The sequence below is a fragment of the Lynx canadensis genome, chromosome D1, assembly GCF_007474595.2.
Source record: "Lynx canadensis isolate LIC74 chromosome D1, mLynCan4.pri.v2, whole genome shotgun sequence".
In the NCBI taxonomy this organism is placed as follows: Eukaryota; Metazoa; Chordata; class Mammalia; order Carnivora; family Felidae; genus Lynx; species Lynx canadensis.
This window is the reverse complement of record NC_044312.2, coordinates 33,560,206-33,577,003: the sequence shown is the minus strand read 5'-3', so window position 1 is coordinate 33,577,003 and position 16,798 is coordinate 33,560,206. Positions and strand designations below refer to the sequence as shown.

The following is a 16,798-nucleotide window of genomic DNA, read 5'->3' as shown; positions in this document are numbered from 1 at the left end:
GTAGATAAAGGTTATCTTCCTGTGAAACAAGGCCAAGCAATTTTGACACAGAAAGAAGATAAAAGGATTCTGGTTCAAAAGCTCAGTAGAGTAGCCATTAAAATGACACTCCTGGAGCAAAAACCTTCCTTATCTGACTCCAGCTGGAAAGAAGCCTATGGTGTCAGCCAACTACTAAACACAAGAAAAGAGTGAAATACAAAGATTTAAGTGAAGAAATGTATTTAAGACTCCTTATCAGTTCACTTTCACTTTTGATTTTGCAGCCCCTAGTCAAGCACCTAGCAATCTCAGGTGGGAACAGCAAGGTTCTCAACTTTCTCTTGGCTGGGAACCTGTCAGACCATTAGCCAACGAATCTGAAGTCATGGGCTACAAGGTCAGTGTGCTTCTTCACTCTCTGGTATAGATATTCAGCTCAAAAACTGTTATTATGAGGATGTACAGTTAATAAGGCATAAAAAGACCCATTAGCATACCTGTTTTTTCCCAATAATTTTTTACCTATAACGTAGGAAAAAGTCTCCCTCCAATGGGAAAGCCAAGGCAGTCAAAATCAGTTTCAACTGCAAAAGATACAGGAAGGGAAGAAGTAGGAAAAGCAGCAACAATTTGAACACAGGATGAAGATGGCTCCGTGAAGCACATGTGAGGGCCAGCAAAACTTGGGCAGAGTCCTGGAATTCTTTCCCAGTAGACAAACTTTTCTGGCAGATAACAAAGACTGGATGACTTAATTTGAGTGGAAAGACTCTATTAGCAGAAAAAAGAAGAAATGCTAAGGCCAGCACTCTGGGTTAAGAAAGAGTCCATGGAGAGGCAGCAAGCTCCAAAATAGACACAACATTTCACATACAGTCATCCTGCAATGTACCAGCAAGAGGGCTGGGAATATAAAAACATTTAGTTTGTTTTTGAAAAACAACTTTGGAAAAAAAAGAAAAACAACTTTTTCTCTAATTTTAAAATATATATGTGGTCTATGTATTGAATTGGCTGAATTTAAAATTCTTTTTTCATCAGATTCGATGATTGTCTTAAACTCTATATAGAATCATTAGTTGAATATTATTTATATAATAAACTTTAAGCATTTTAATGATAATATTTAGACTGAAAATCATCATTAATGTGGCTTTTCAATCATCAGAAAGGGTAACACAGTATTTTATATATAAAGTGCTAAAACTCTGAAACTAACAACTGAAGAAGTTATAAATGGAATATATTTTTAAGGTAGGTAATTCCCATTAAACATATTTTAAGATACACATTATATTATTTCTTACAGACTGTAATTAATGTGGATTGCAGACACTTTCATTACTCAACCACACACACTGAAATCTGTTCTCATTCTCAGAGATATTGAATTTGATCTTTTGGGGGAGGGCAGGTGAGCTATTTTTTTAATCCAGCTAGAAGTATAGTATGCAATTACTTATGAGTGTATATCAGATGCGTGTTTTTCCAGCATAGACTTGCATTTGTTAGGTATAGTGGGAAAATAACACTAGCTTCTGAGTCAGACAGACTTTTGTTACTTTTGTGTTACTCTGAGCAAGTTGCTTGATCTCTCTGGGTCTATTTTCTTAACTTCAAAATGGCAAAATAAAAATAAAATAATATATATCACACAGGATTGTTTTAAGGGTTAAATAAGATAATTTATGTAAAATAGTACATAGCTGTTAGCATATAGAATGTGCTTACTTAAAAATAGCTACTATTTATTCTAATTTTTGGAGGAAAATATCTGGTTAGGTGAAATTTTAACAAAAGGAACTGATCTTTGAAAAATGCTTGCCAGTTCTGTCTACAGGAAGACAGTACAAGTCACCCTAGAATACCTTCTTGTTGGGGGAAGAATCACTAGCTTGTTCCATCTTAGGTGTGTAAATTAATGACAAGTAGGTACACATTGACAGAGGATTTTTCTTTCTTTTGTTTCCTTGAAATAGTTATACTTTCTTATGTCCTTGAGAAGAAACAGCTGCTCCCTAAGAGAGGAGTCTGTTGATAACAAATGGAGTGAAACCTCAAAGCCTGTTCTTTTGCAACTAAATATTTTTAGAATTTCTGACCGACAGGATAATCCCCAATGAGAGACTTATTGGCAGAAATGTCACTAAGGGCCCCATGAGGGAAAGAAGAATTTAGGCTGATGACTGCAGCTTAATGCAGAGCCTGGATTCTCCTGGGAAAGTCCAGTTTTCACAGAGCAGGTAGCTCTGGCTGAAATCTCCTCCTGATGCAGGCACAGGGACTCCTGGGTGGCTCAGTCAGTTTAGGGTCTGACTTTGGCTCAGGTCATGATCTCATGGTTCATGAGTTCAAGGCCTGCACCAGGATCTCTACTTCAGCATAGATGCTCTTCGGATCCTCTGTCTCCCTCTCTCTGCCCCTCTCTCTCTCTCTCTCTCCACCTCTCAAAAATAAATAAACATTAAAAAAAATAGAAACAGTAGGCACACCTGGGTGGCTTAGTCTGTAAGCATAGGACTTCAGCTCAGGTGGTGATCTCACAGTTTCTGGGTTTGAGCCCGCATAGGGCTCTGTGCTGACACCTCAGATCCTGGGGCCTGCTTCAGAGTCTGTGTCTCCCTCTCTCTCTCTGCTCCTCTCCTGCTTGCACTCTCTTTATAAATAAATAAATAAATAAATAAATAAATAAATAAAACATTAACAAAAAAGAATAGCTGCAAATTTAAACTAAACGATGTAACCCAGAGAACACAAGCTTGTAGCCCCCTTTTCTGAGTATGACTCTGAGGAAAACTCTAGCCCAGACAAGGATCTGCACTGCAGCTAAAGAGCTGTGCCCCTGCAGGGAGGTTCACACAAGTGTGGAATGGCCAAGGCTGAGCATGAAACTCAGAGGAAAATGATCTCTTTGATTCCTACTACATCCCCACAAATTACTGCCAAACCAAGAATGACCTAACCTCTGGACCAAGAATGCCAGTACAATAGTGGGCCACCTAATTAGTGTATGGCAGTCACAAAGACTAACTAAAGTAGGGACAAGTCAGCACACTACTTCCCTATCCACAAGGTAATTTGAGGTAGAGGACTTCCTGCTAAACAGGGTAAGAGAAAGCTTCCACCATTAATTCCAATATCAAAAAGAGAAGTAAATTTATTTTTGCTCCTTATCTTTGCTAAGTTACTTTACTTTTATAAGCAAAAGACATCACTAGAAATGTACATCGTATCTACATACATAAGTTTCAGCCTGTGACAACTTGGAGTCAATGCTTAGATTTAAAATGCAAAGATTACATATCCCAACTTTTGTATTGAGTCCAGTGTAAAGTAGATGAATTCATAAAGGTCTTTAGCTCAAAGTTTTCCGGATTTTGAAAATTATTGAAAGATGATAAAAATGGAGAAAAATAGATTTGTTCTCCAGACTTGACCCATAAATAATACACTCAATTTTTTTTACTTATAGTTAGGATACTATATACGAGATTTAACTCATTCTTTGAAAACAAACGACAAAGATAGCATAATAAAATAATAATAAGTTAAAATAATGGAATTTGACTAATCCATTTTCTAAGAAGCATGTATCTGGCTTGTTTACTTAACTTCAGAATTGAAGTGTCAATATATATATAAGGCTAATACATTAACAGAGAATTATATGAGACATTTTGTGCAAGGTGTTAACAAGAAAAAGGAGGTCTCCTCATCATAAATCTTATTGGGAACTTGACCAAGAATGTAGTGGAAGAAGGATAGAATCAACCCATATGATTGTGTCAGAGGTGACACATTAGAATTAAATTCATTCAGATAAATATGAAGTATTACCTAGCTGTGAAATTTCTTACTGCATTTTTGAGATAATCCAAGAGATCCTGAACTTCCTGAGATTTTGTTTAACAAGCCCAGATTTGACAGTAATAGTTTCAAGACATCACAGTTTTTCATTTAAAACTAAGAGAAATACAAGCTTGAAGAACCAGAAGAAAATTGGGGAATTCCAGATATACCTACAAATTATTGTCACTCATATAAAATAACTCTCCATTTGAAAAGTTGAATCAAATTTGGGCATTTATTTGTGTATTTAGGACTTCTTCAGGTCAATTATTATTATTTTATTTTCTTGTCTTTACATTTTCAAATTCAGAAATAGTAACCTATATTATTAATATATTATTTATAAGTGATCAGGAAAATGGAACAAAAATTTCAAATAATTTTTTTCTAATTTAATGTATTTTTCCCAAATAAATTCTTTTCAAAGAAGAAAATTTCATTTTTGTAATTCCTCTAGTGTGAGGTCTATATGTAGAGTCCTTACTAATTTGGGCATATCTGTTACTGGCATTCCTAAAGAAATACCAATACCAATAACAAAGCTGTGGTGTAAAGCATATTCAGCCATAATTCTCCTTAATAATCTTGAGCATGGAGGAACTTTTTCTTTATATTCTGAAAGAAGCTTACCAAGATTATAAAGTAAAACAACCATCTTATCTCCACTTTATTCTTCTTACATAGATTTAAGTTCAAGTGAAAGGGAAAATAATTATCAAATCCCGAGGAGTTATACTTTCACTTGTGCAAATATTACCTTCCCCAGCAAAAGAAACTTTTATATACTCAGAAAATAATGCAAGCAGTTCAGAAGGAATTCAGGACAAGGGCCTCAGGCTACATACCAAAAAAAATAAGGTCTTATTTTTCTAGTCTACACGACAAAATATCCTTTCCTAGATATACAGCTACTTTTCCGTACATCTCCCCCCATCACCTCTACTTTCTGCCTATTTACAGAGCCAAAGAGAGTAAGGGAAAATCAGGCTCAAAGTTTACATGTTATTATGTGATCCATCAATATAAATAGAAGTTTATATTTATTTATCTAACTTAGATAGCAGGGCCTTCCAGACTCCTGAGATATATGTACACTTGGATTGATATTTTATTCCACACCCTACAGAATTCTGAAGCCCACCTCTATATTTATTCAGGAAGCCAACCTCTATATTTATCCAGCTTCTCAGGGGACTTAATGTCTATGATCATTCTAGTCTCACTGATTTCCGGTATCTTGCAGTTGTTCCTTCATGTTATATTCACCCTATGTATGGACACAGCCTATTTCTTGTGATACCCCAAAATTTAAAAAGACTCATATATAATTCTCTTACATGTAATTATGCTTGAAATTTTTCATTATAAAATATTTTTAAGGGGCGCCTGGGTGGCGCAGTCGGTTAAGCGTCCGACTTCAGCCAGGTCACGATCTCGCGGTCCGTGAGTTCGAGCCCCGCGTCAGGCTCCGGGCTGATGGCTCGGAGCCTGGAGCCTGTTTCCGATTCTGTGTCTCCCTCTCTCTCTGCCCCTCCCCCGTTCATGCTCTGTCTCTCTCTGTCCCAAAAATAAATAAACATTGAAAAAAAAAATATTTTTAAAATGAAAACAGAAATGACATATATTATTAAATATATGCATGTACAAAGCAGACTTGATAGAAATGTTGGCGGGAGCAGGCAGAGTGAAAAGCAAGGATCTGAAAATTGTCCATAGGAAGTCCTCTTCTTAAAAGTGCATCTGGCTATACTCCAGTCAGTGGCTTCTTACTGGGACTTGTGCTTCCCAACTTTTTCATCATGCTTCTACCATTTTGCTGACTTGTCCCCACCCTCCTCTTTCCACTAGAGCTTCAGATTCCTTGCCCTCTATTATGAAGAGCAGCTGTCCCCATTGACTATTCCCAAGATGCTAAGCTGCTGAATAGGCCTTCCTTTTAATTGGATCCATCCTTCTCAGGGGGCACTTATAGTAAAACCAGCAAAATTTATTGTTATATCTTTAAGCATACTCATGCCATTATTCTGTTAGCATCAGACATATGGACTAGCCATTTCCAGATCATGCCTTTCAGAATAGCAGTACAGCTTTAATTTTTTTGTTTAGAATTACCTCTTTGAATAACTCACTCCTCCCAGCTGTTAAGGAGAATTTGAGAATAGTCTTGAAAATACACTTTCCTTTATGCCTAAAGATAGCTGCCATGGTAACTGCCATTCTGTAAATGTCCAGATTCGCAAAGTATTCTCTGTCTTCCTTATTGTCAATAACTACTTCTGACATGTCTTGACTTAGCCTTGACTTAACTCCTTAGCTAACTCACACATTCCTCATTCTAATTCATCTTTTCTAAATCAGGATTTTAAAATGAGCCAAGATTCTCTAAAGTATCTAAGACTAACCATTAATTTAATGTATCTTTTCACTTAGTATACCCACTTACTGGTTCATAGCATCACATCTCCCTGGATGTATTGGTAAAAGCCACATTTAATTTCAAACTCCTTTTGCTACCAGTAACTGACATTTTTCCTGCATTTACCTTTTGTTTCTAAATCTCAACTGATCCACAAATTTTTTTTCAACTCTGGATTTTACAGAAGCATTAGATATGCATTACTAGCTGCATTTTTCTTTGTCATAAGAATTGTAATTTATTGAACCATAACAAGAATGTCCTCTAAAACAGTCACTCCCATGCCAATCCCCACCAATTTACATACTTTCCCATTGCCATAAATTTGCTTTCTAATTACCTCATGTGGATGATTAGAATTCTAATTCATTACACTGCTACAGTCAAAATGAGAAACCTAAATTCTGACAATTATAATTTTTTAAGCCAAAAGAACCTTCTATGGGCATGCTCTGAGAAATGTTTCTGATTCCTCAAGTCTTGACCAAGTACCCATGCTGTGCATTGCTATCTCACTAAACACAGTTCCTATTGCAGTATATATCACACTTCATTGCATTGATATCTGTCTCTACTGTTATACTGTAAGTGCCATGAGAGCAGGAACGATGTGGTCTTGTTCTCTTATGAATCTCTGATACATAGCACTGTTCCTGGCCCACATGATATGCCCAATAAATATTTGATGATACTCCTATCATTCTGAAGCTACACTGAGGCTATGACTTCCTTCCCTATAAGTATTTCAGTATATACAATTATTGCACAGGTTATATACTTTTCAAGAGAAGTTACTTCTCTTCTGAAACCCTGAAGTAAACTTAAATCTGTGAAAGATAAAGGAAATGAAATTGAGGGACCATATATTACCAGAATGCAAAGGGGAGGATCAGATGCAGGCAGACTTCAATATGTATCAATATCGTTCTGCTAAAGTTTATTCCCCTCTATGTACATTGGTTCAAGTGCAAAACATATTTTTAGAAGGAAAAAAAAGTATAAATTTTTTGTCTAACTTCCTAAGACAGTCCATCTTTTATGATGCAATTGACATACTGACCACTGACAATGAACAATAATGGCAACAGAAGTAGCTTTCTCTTATTAAGCTTACCATGCACCAGGTCCTATGATGGGCATTTTATATGCATTCTCCCATTTCATTCTCCTAACAAAGCCATGAAAGAAAAATTATTATCTTTATTATATACTAGAGGCACTCGAGGTTTAGAAAGATTAGTAACTTGCCCAAATTTGCCCAGACAGGAATATGGAGATTGTGTTTTGTTTTGTTTTGTTTTGTTTTGTTTTGTTTTGCTTTGTTTTGTTTGTAGGAGATTGTTTTGAATTGGGATCTGTAAGTACATACAATATAATATAGCTCTGAAACAGCTCTTAACTGATCATCAGAACACTAACCTTCCAATGCAATATTTTCCCTAACTAGCCACCTGATCTTGTATAAATTGCATAACTCTTGTGTTCTTTGCTTCCTAAAATGTAAACATGGGATGATTCTATGTCCTAATTTGTAATTCTGAAACTTCCATGAATACATGTTCTATTCTAGTACCACGGACAGGTGTTGAAAAAGCCTTCCCTCTACCGGCCAAAGTATCCAAATGCCAGTTCACAGAAAAGCAAACAACAACAAAAGTAAAAGTAAAAACACTAAAATGTTAACTTCCAGCCATTTCTTACATTGTTAAGGATTTATTATTGATGTGTTTAAGAAATTATCACTTTAGTCCTTTCAATTGAAGAGGACAGCTGTGAGTACTCACTCGGGATACTATCCATTTCAATAACCAAGAGTAAAAGACTTTTAGTGATATGCCCCCTCACTACCTACTGCCCTAGTCTCAATATCACCATCTCCATATATCTTCTGTTTATTCCATACCTAATGCTATGGTTTTGTACTGCTTGGGTGTATTTTTTAATCTTCTCTTATCTTTTCCTAGAATTCTCGTCCTTTTCTCCAACTGGTGAACTCTATTTATCTTCACATACTTACTTCAGGCATCTCCTCCTCTAAAACGTGTTTCCTAACCCACAGACAGAATTAAATTCTCTCTTCTATATTTTCATAGCATCTTTTTACACTTCCAATGCTGCACATAGCACATGCATTACATTTGCTTACATATCTGTAAAAGATGTAAGCTCCCTCTGCTCAAAATGTGACATACAGTAGTCAGTCAATAAACATTTGGAATCCTCAACTGAATAGCAAATGTTTATTTTTTTTTTTAATTTTTTTTTCAACGTTTATTTATTTTGGGGACAGAGAGAGACAGAGCATGAACGGGGGAGGGGCAGAGAGAGAGGGAGACACAGAATCGGAAACAGGCTCCAGGCTCTGAGCCATCAGCCCAGAGCCTGACGCGGGGCTCGAACCCACGGACCGCGAGATCGTGACCTGGCTGAAGTCGGACGTTTAACCGACTGCGCCACCCAGGCGCCCCGAATAGCAAATGTTTAAACCTCTGCTATTATTTCCAGGTTTTTTACAGGCAAGAGGGGCACAGCAACAGTCAAGTTATTGAAACACAGAAACCTCAAGCAGTAGTACCACTCCCTGATGCTGGAGTCTATATTATTGAAGTTCGAGCATACAGTGAAGGAGGGGATGGAACGGCTAGTTCCCAAATCAGGGTGCCATCCTATTCAGGTATGTTTTGATTGGCATAATAGGCTTAATTTGATGACTACCAACAAATAGTGTAAGCCTCACCAAAATTAATATGATGAATTGCATGGTTCACATGAAGGGTCTCATTTCTCACTCTGATTTCCATACCATCCTCCAATTAATACAAACCATGGCAGTATGTCCATAAGTGCAGAATTTCTACAAATCTAGAAAGGGGTCGATCTTTTCATTAGAATGTGCTTATTTGTGAAATTTCCTTGCCTATCATGGTCTCTGGCTATTTCAGCTTTGCAATATTTTTTTAAATGTTTATTTATTTTTGAGAGAGAGACAGAGACAAAGACAGAGTATGAGCATGAGCATGAGCAGAGGAGGGGCAGAGAGAGGGGAGAGACAGAATCTGAAGCAGGGTCCAGGCTCCGAGCTGTCAGCACAGATCAGCACAGAGCACAACACAGGGCTTTAACTCACGAACCGTGAGATCATGACCTGGGACTTAACTGACTGAGCCACCTAGGTGCCCCTGCAATATTGCTTTTAAACTGCCATTGCACTATTTTAACATACTCATTTTTCTATTATCTTGGTCACCTTTATCATTAGATAATGGAGAATGAGGTACAGGAAAGTTTAAAGGAAATTCTTCTTAAAATTAAACTTTGATCATGTTTATTGATTTCAAAATAAATTGTAAATTCTATTGTGTATTATTTTTGTATTGCTTTGTCAGCTTTACTGAGATATAATTCATACATAAAATTTTGTAGGTTTAAGGTATACAACTTGTTGATTTGATACACTTATACATTGCAAATTTATTACCACCATAGCATTATCTAACTAACACCTTCATCACCTCATATAACTGCCATTTCTTTTTGTAGTGAGAACATTTAAACTTTACTCCCTTAGCAACTTTCAAGTATGTACTACAGTATTATTAACTGTACATTAGATTTCCAGAATTTATTTGTGACTTATTGTTATTATTAACAATATTAATAATTTCCAGCTTTTTCTGAGCCTTTATTATGTGTTAGGCACGATCATAAGTCCTTTAAATACATCATCTTATTCAGTCTTAGTAACAATTATATGAAGTAGATGGCATTATTCATATTTTACAGAGAAATTTTAAGTAACTTGCCTAAGATCTAAGTGGAAGAACCAGGATTTGGACCCAGGTATGGTTGTCTCCAAGGCCACATATCTTTACCTCTTTACCATTACCATCATTATTACATCAGCAAAGGAATTATAGGACAAAAACTTTACAAATTTGGTAATGAATAACCATTTCATTGATGTAGTCAAAAAAGGAAACAAAAGATTTAATAAAGTATGCAAATCTCTCATTAAAAAATATTAGACAGTTTTCATTAAGTCCTTGAGTAAAAATATGTAATGTGCATTTAAATAATGGGAAATTATGAACATTATTTATTATCATTCTCAAGCAGAATTGTCAGCCCAAAGGGAGGTATCCAGTGATATCCTATAGGACTCTGTATGTGGCTTCATTGTATTCAACATATTTATCAATTTGGATTAAGACAAAGGCATTATATATGAATTTTTTTGATGCCAAAAAATGAGGTAGAAAAAAATAAAAATAAATGAGGTAGAAGGCAAATATAGGGAAGAAAATAATTAGAATGAAACTTTGAGAAAACAAAAACATTGACATAATATTTGATAAGTAAACTCTTACATAAAAATACAAGATGAGGGGCACCTGGGTGCCTCAGTTGGTTTAATGTCCAACTCTTGATTTCGGCTCAGATTATGATCTCACACGTTGTGAGATCCACCCCTGTGTTGGGCCTCGTGCTGATTGTGCAGCCTGCCTGGGATTCTCTCTCTCCCTCTCTCTCTTCCCCTGTCCCTCCCCAGCTCTCTCTCTCTCTCCCTTTCTCGCTCTTTCTCTCTCTCTCAAAATAAATAAACATTTAAAAAATACAAGATGAGATAAAGGATATTATTGGGACAATTGATAAAATTTGAATAATGTCTATAGATTACATTATATATATATATATATATATATACATTAATTTCCTCTTTTAAAAAATTCTACTGTGGTTATATAAGAAAATGTCTTATTTTTAGGAACTATGCATTAATGTATTTAGGGTGAAAGGTACATCATGTCTGCAACTTACTTTCAAATGGCTCAGGAAAATGTATGTATTTATAGAGAAAATAATAAAGCAACAATGATGAAACAAACATTTAAGGAATCTGGATGAATTCTTTGTTCTATTTTTATAGCTTTTTGACACATCTAAAATTATTTCAAAATGAAATGTTAAAAATAAAAAACACGAGATATAGGAAATCTGACACTTTTCAGAAATTCAGGTGAAAAAGCCTAAGAATTTAAATATATTGTGGCCCCACAAAAACTTAATACACTTTATGATTCATTTATAAAAGTATAGTTTCAAGAGCAAGAAAGGTAATAATGTCTCCACACTGATTAGTTCACAATTGAACTGTTCATATGTGAGTATAAATTTTCAAGAGCACCTTGACAGATTATTTCCACAAAATGAAAAAGATGACAACTCTCTTCTTTATTCGCTTCATAAGTCTCAAATTTCTAAAAACAACAATACAATGAGCATTTACTGACCCTTGATCATATTTTTGGCATTATGCTAGGTGTTTTCTATATATTATCTTATCCTTTTAACAATCTTCTAAGTATTTTATTATTCTCCAAATCCCCAAGATTCCTTTCAACTCTAAGACAGAGTGTAAAGTGTCATCTGGACAATATCAGCCCCAAGTTTGAGAGTACTTATTAAAGACCTTGATTCTCCCATTGTACTGTAACTTCTATTCCATGAAAAACAAATTGTCAACTTTTGTGTTTTAGTTAAAACGATATGGCTAGTGCAACACGTTTTCTGAGTTTTAATGAAGTGAAAACATAATACTGTCTATCACAGATCCATAAGCAACAATTGGTTTCTTTCTTATCATTTTCCAAAAACCAAAAGCTCCAAGAAGTTCAAGGACTTGCTCAAGTGAAAAAGCTATTGATTTTGCAGTTGGGACTAAGACATAATTCAGTGTAGTTGTTTGTATTTTGTTTTGATTTGCTATACTAAAATAATGTTTTTTCTTTGTGGATTCTATGTGAAATTTGAGATATAGTCCTCACTTAGCATTCTGAAAATGAGATGTTTTTGTAAAAGTATCATGTTAGTGGATTTGACAAGGACTCAGTCACTCTCAAAAAAAATAGAAAAAACTATTTTCACAGCTTTTATTATTAAGCATGCATACCACTCCAGTGAAGCTTTCTCCTTATGCCTTTCTTATAGCTTACATGTAGCCATGCACTTCCTAATAACCTCTTTTGTACAAGTTGAACTACATGTAACATTCTCTAATATGTTGATTAATAGTTTCATTAGCACCTTAGCTGTAAAAATTTTCAAAGTAAAGATTTGCTGCTGCTGCTGTGTGTGTGTGCGTGTGTGTTACCAAACAAATGATTCTTCAGCTCTTAAGTAAACATCTGGGGAAAATTAGATACTATTTCCATAACAAAAATTATAACCAGATCCCATTAACACTCAACTCTGGCTAGAGAAGATAACTTGACAGAAGGATGATACCAAAAATTGAATGGTACATTTATTTTATCATTAATCTATCATTAAGGTCTCAATCAAGGTCAAGGCCAGTCATTATTTTAAGAGAGACAATACATAAGAGCATCTGTTTCCACTAATCTCAGCTCAGTGACTTAAAGCAAGTTCTATTATCTAAGCTCCAGTTCCTTCAACTGCAACAGGGGGATAAAAACAATACTTACTGCATAGGTATGTCATGAAGATCGAATAAGATAATATGTGTAAAGAGCTCAGTACAGCACATTGCATATAGCAAGCATTCATTAAATATCAATCATGATGATGATACTTCAGACTTCTGGCTTGAGGAACCATTAGTAAAGTTAAATCTAAGGGTCACATTTAGTTTATGTGGAGCTTAGTTATGTGGCATTACCTAAACTACTTCAAACTAATCAATTCAAATCAGTAAGTTTAATCTAACAGCCAACCCCCCTAATTCATTAACTGCATACAATAATTTGGTCTCAAGATGGAAGAATTTCTACTGGATGTAGGGAAGAGTGATGAAAGATGACTCTCCTTTGCCAAGTTAGGTATGAAAATCTAAAATTTAAGCCTGGTCAACTTAAACAGTTAAATAAATGAATAAGCTATGAGTATAATAAATTAAATAATTTTATTACTAAATTCAAAAATTGAAGTAATTGAATTAGGAATTCTTATTGCCACAAACTTTTGCTAATTATTCTTGTTCCCTTTTCTGAACAATGTACTGTAGAAATTGTTTTATAATTCACACCTGGAATTTGGGATGTTTCCCATCAGTGAAATTTACATCATTGGTGAAAATTACACTAAATTTCTTGATTAGATTTTTTTGATTTGACATAGCCTTTTATCACAGTATTCCATATATAATTCTACCTTCCATGTAATTTTTGGGAAACCTTTATTTTATAAGCACACCCTCATTAGAAACAAACCCATGTTGCACTCATTAGTATTACATACCTAAAAACAATTCTTTCCTAGCTCAAGCAAAACCAAAATAATTTGCTCCATTTAATGCTTCTCTATTTTCACAGGTGGGAAAATCACTAGTGCTCAATCGACCCTCCACACACTCTCTCCATCTTCATCATCGGTAACATTACTCTTGGCATTGATGATTCCCTCAACCTCTTGGTGAAAACTGCAGCTTAATTTGCTTTGCTTTCCTTTAGCGTGAAATAGCGGTGAATAGAGTGTAGTGTAAGTGGAGACCCAGGACCCTGAGATGAGCTTTAAAATTTTGGGACTGCACATGGTGCACTTACAAGAGGTTGGGGGGGAATATGACTTATCCATCAGGTTTCTCTTTGATTTTGTAAATGGAGAGGACAGTTCTTGGTCCAATAAAAATATGCAGATTGTATGTAATGAATTTTTTTTGTAAGTAAAAGTAATTTCTGTCAAATGTATTCTTTACTTTTTTAATATGTTGGAATTTGATTTTATATCTGATGACCCTGAATGTGTGCCATCCATTTGTTAATTAAGTGGTCTCTAGCAGATCTGTTTCAAACACAAATACAAAAAAAAACTGAGAATGAAAAGTTTGCTGAAGACTCTGCAACTATCATTTTTCCTTTGGCTAACTACCCCAATTGACAAACTGGTAGAAGATATGAAAAAAATAACTCAGTTGTGTGATCCATTATAGGATAAGTACACAAAAATTTTCTCAAAAAATTATTAGTTACTGCATAGAAAAATAGCAAAATTTGTCAATATGTTATTCTATATGCATCCCTAGGGCAAATTATTAGGGTAGGGAATAAGCCATTTACATTAGCACAAGGTAAATAGAAAGTGATTCCAAATGAATTTAAGTGCTATTGTTTTTCATTAATTACTATGTTATCCAGCTGCAAATATAGTGTTTATTTTAGTTACAAAAAAAGATTAAAGTCACACGCACAAATATGGTCACTAAAAATGGCAGACACTAATATGCTGCCAAAGGTGCTAACTTGAAAAAAAAAATGAATACAGGACACAGCTTTCCCATTTCCCTACCTATTGCCAAAACAGATGTTGAATTAGGTCCAGGGCTTTCTTCTAATTGTCAACAATTTTAAGGACAATCAAAATTTGTTGTGCAAATAATTACGCATACAGATAGTCTGTGGATTAAAATGGTTCAAGCGTAACAAATAAATTTTTATTTTTAATATACTTCCATGCATCACATACCACTTATAAAATATTAGCAGCTACTAAAATAAAAAGAACATCTTGAATAAACTGATCTTTGAATTAAGCTGTGGAAATATGGCCTCAGTATAAGGGCTCAGCTAGTCTAACTAGCCATACACTGCTTGGGAAATCATCCCCATTTGCAATTTTGGGGAGTTACGTTGAATGGAAGTGACCCTAGAGAGTTTGAAATTGTAGTGAAAGTTTTCTACTTGATGATAATCATATATAAGTTCCAACTGATATAAAAATATGCCACAGTTCACCTAATACCCAAGAAGATGCCTGAAGGGATAGTTATTGCAAAGTCAAATGCCAAAAAAAGAGCTTGAAGAAACTAGTTTTGCAGATGATGTTAATATAAAAGAAAAGCAGTTTCTTTTCTTTTATAAAATCTAAGCCTGTTAATTCTGTTTGTACCATCCTTAACAACAAGCAAAATGAAGCATTAATAAGCTCACACTGCTGGCTCTAGAGGTTAATCTTTACAGAATCAGGATATATTGGAATTGTTGTTTTGAACATCCTAAAAGATTGGGTTCAGAGCCATAGCACAACTATTTAAGTTGCTTACTCATTCTCTTTGGGGGGGGATTATATCCAAGACACCCCTAAACAAACAAGAAGTGATTTACAAGACTATTTTAGTTAACTGATTACTATAGTAAATGACTACAGATGGTGAATATTAAAGCCTGTGAATTATAACAACCAAGTGGCCTTCTTTCAGTACCCCTTTGGAGTGGGACAGGCTGGACTTTGCAAATAGAGGAATGCAAACTGTTTAGCAAGTAAAAATATAAATATATAACTCTCATGAATATAGTGTAGCTTGCAGGAACAAATTTTGCATCTGAAAAAAAAAGATGCAGCAAGAATATAAGAGAATGGGCAATAATTTCTATTCCATATTGATTAATCAGATAATTTTCTTTATTTTCTGTGATGTTTTATACTAGCTTTAGTGAAGGACTTTAAGAATTAAGTTATTACTGAAACTCTTATAAAATGAAGTCCAGTAAAATATGTCAGTTTGTGGCAAATTAAAATTAACCAATGTTTTCAACTAGCTGATGGATGGTACACGTCTGATAGAATATTTACAAGTAGAATGTCTGATGTATTCTTACAGGAATTGGAGATAAGGGATGTTTTTACTCAACCTGCAAAGAATATGTATTTTGCATCATAAACTATAAAAAAACACAGGTTTTAAATGTTTATGTTATGTTTTTCTGTATTACATACTTGTTACTTTGTAGAAAACAGAACAGCATTCCTTATCAAGGTACATTATTTTTCAGCTGCAGTACTGAGTGAGCTTTTTCTTGGATGGGATAATAACCGCACAGTCTTAAGTCACTGAAGAGACTGTATTTTTGTATAATGACAGTTGAACTATGAAGGAAAAAACACTTCATAAATAAAAATTTCATGAAAGTGAATGTTTTGCATACCCAAAATAAGGTACTGTGGACTCCATGTCAAACCGTTAAATATATTGTATACAATCTGTATATATACTATATATAATGGTATATATCATGTGGAAGGCACAGTCAGATAATAGTTCTGTGTACTGTTCTTGTAACACTAGATCTTTTTAATAAATAATTCTCTTTTTATTGACTTTTATCTTCTCTCCTGTGAGATACATGAATGGCATTATTTATTTCATTCAGACCACAGTATGATCATGATTATGGTAGTGTTTTTATGCTGAAAAAATCACAATGTTAGTACTTTCTTAGTACTTTATGTTACAATTTTAGGTTCAAAAATCTCCATAGATGTCCATGGTAGTTCCAATTCAAAAAGTGGAAGCCACGTCAAAGAATAAACCAAAGAAGAATTAACAAATGGAATACATTTAGAATTAGACTCATGATTTATTTCTTCTCAAGAAAGGACACTTTACCAAATGAGTTTTGAAAGAAGTTTGTTAAGTGCATAATTATGCTTTTATTTGGAACAGTCTGTAACAATCTATCCTAGGTACAATTTGCATAGATACACTTATTCATCTTCTGTGTTCCCTTAGCACCATGTATACATTTTTATTATACA

The 16,798-nt window shown here is 34.5% G+C and overlaps 1 protein-coding gene across 1 annotated transcript in view; it reads left to right on the top strand.

Annotated features, from left to right (window-relative positions):
• Positions 1 to 16,571, top strand: part of CNTN5 (contactin 5) — a 49,352-nt gene extending 32,781 nt beyond the window's left edge. Inside the window, exons 3-5 of the mRNA XM_032595061.1 lie at positions 267 to 379; positions 8,753 to 8,921; positions 16,504 to 16,571. Of these exons, the coding sequence (XP_032450952.1) occupies positions 267 to 379; positions 8,753 to 8,921; positions 16,504 to 16,571 (350 nt within the window). The remainder of the gene's footprint in view (positions 1 to 266; positions 380 to 8,752; positions 8,922 to 16,503) is intronic.
• Positions 16,572 to 16,798: the final 227 nt, after the last annotated feature.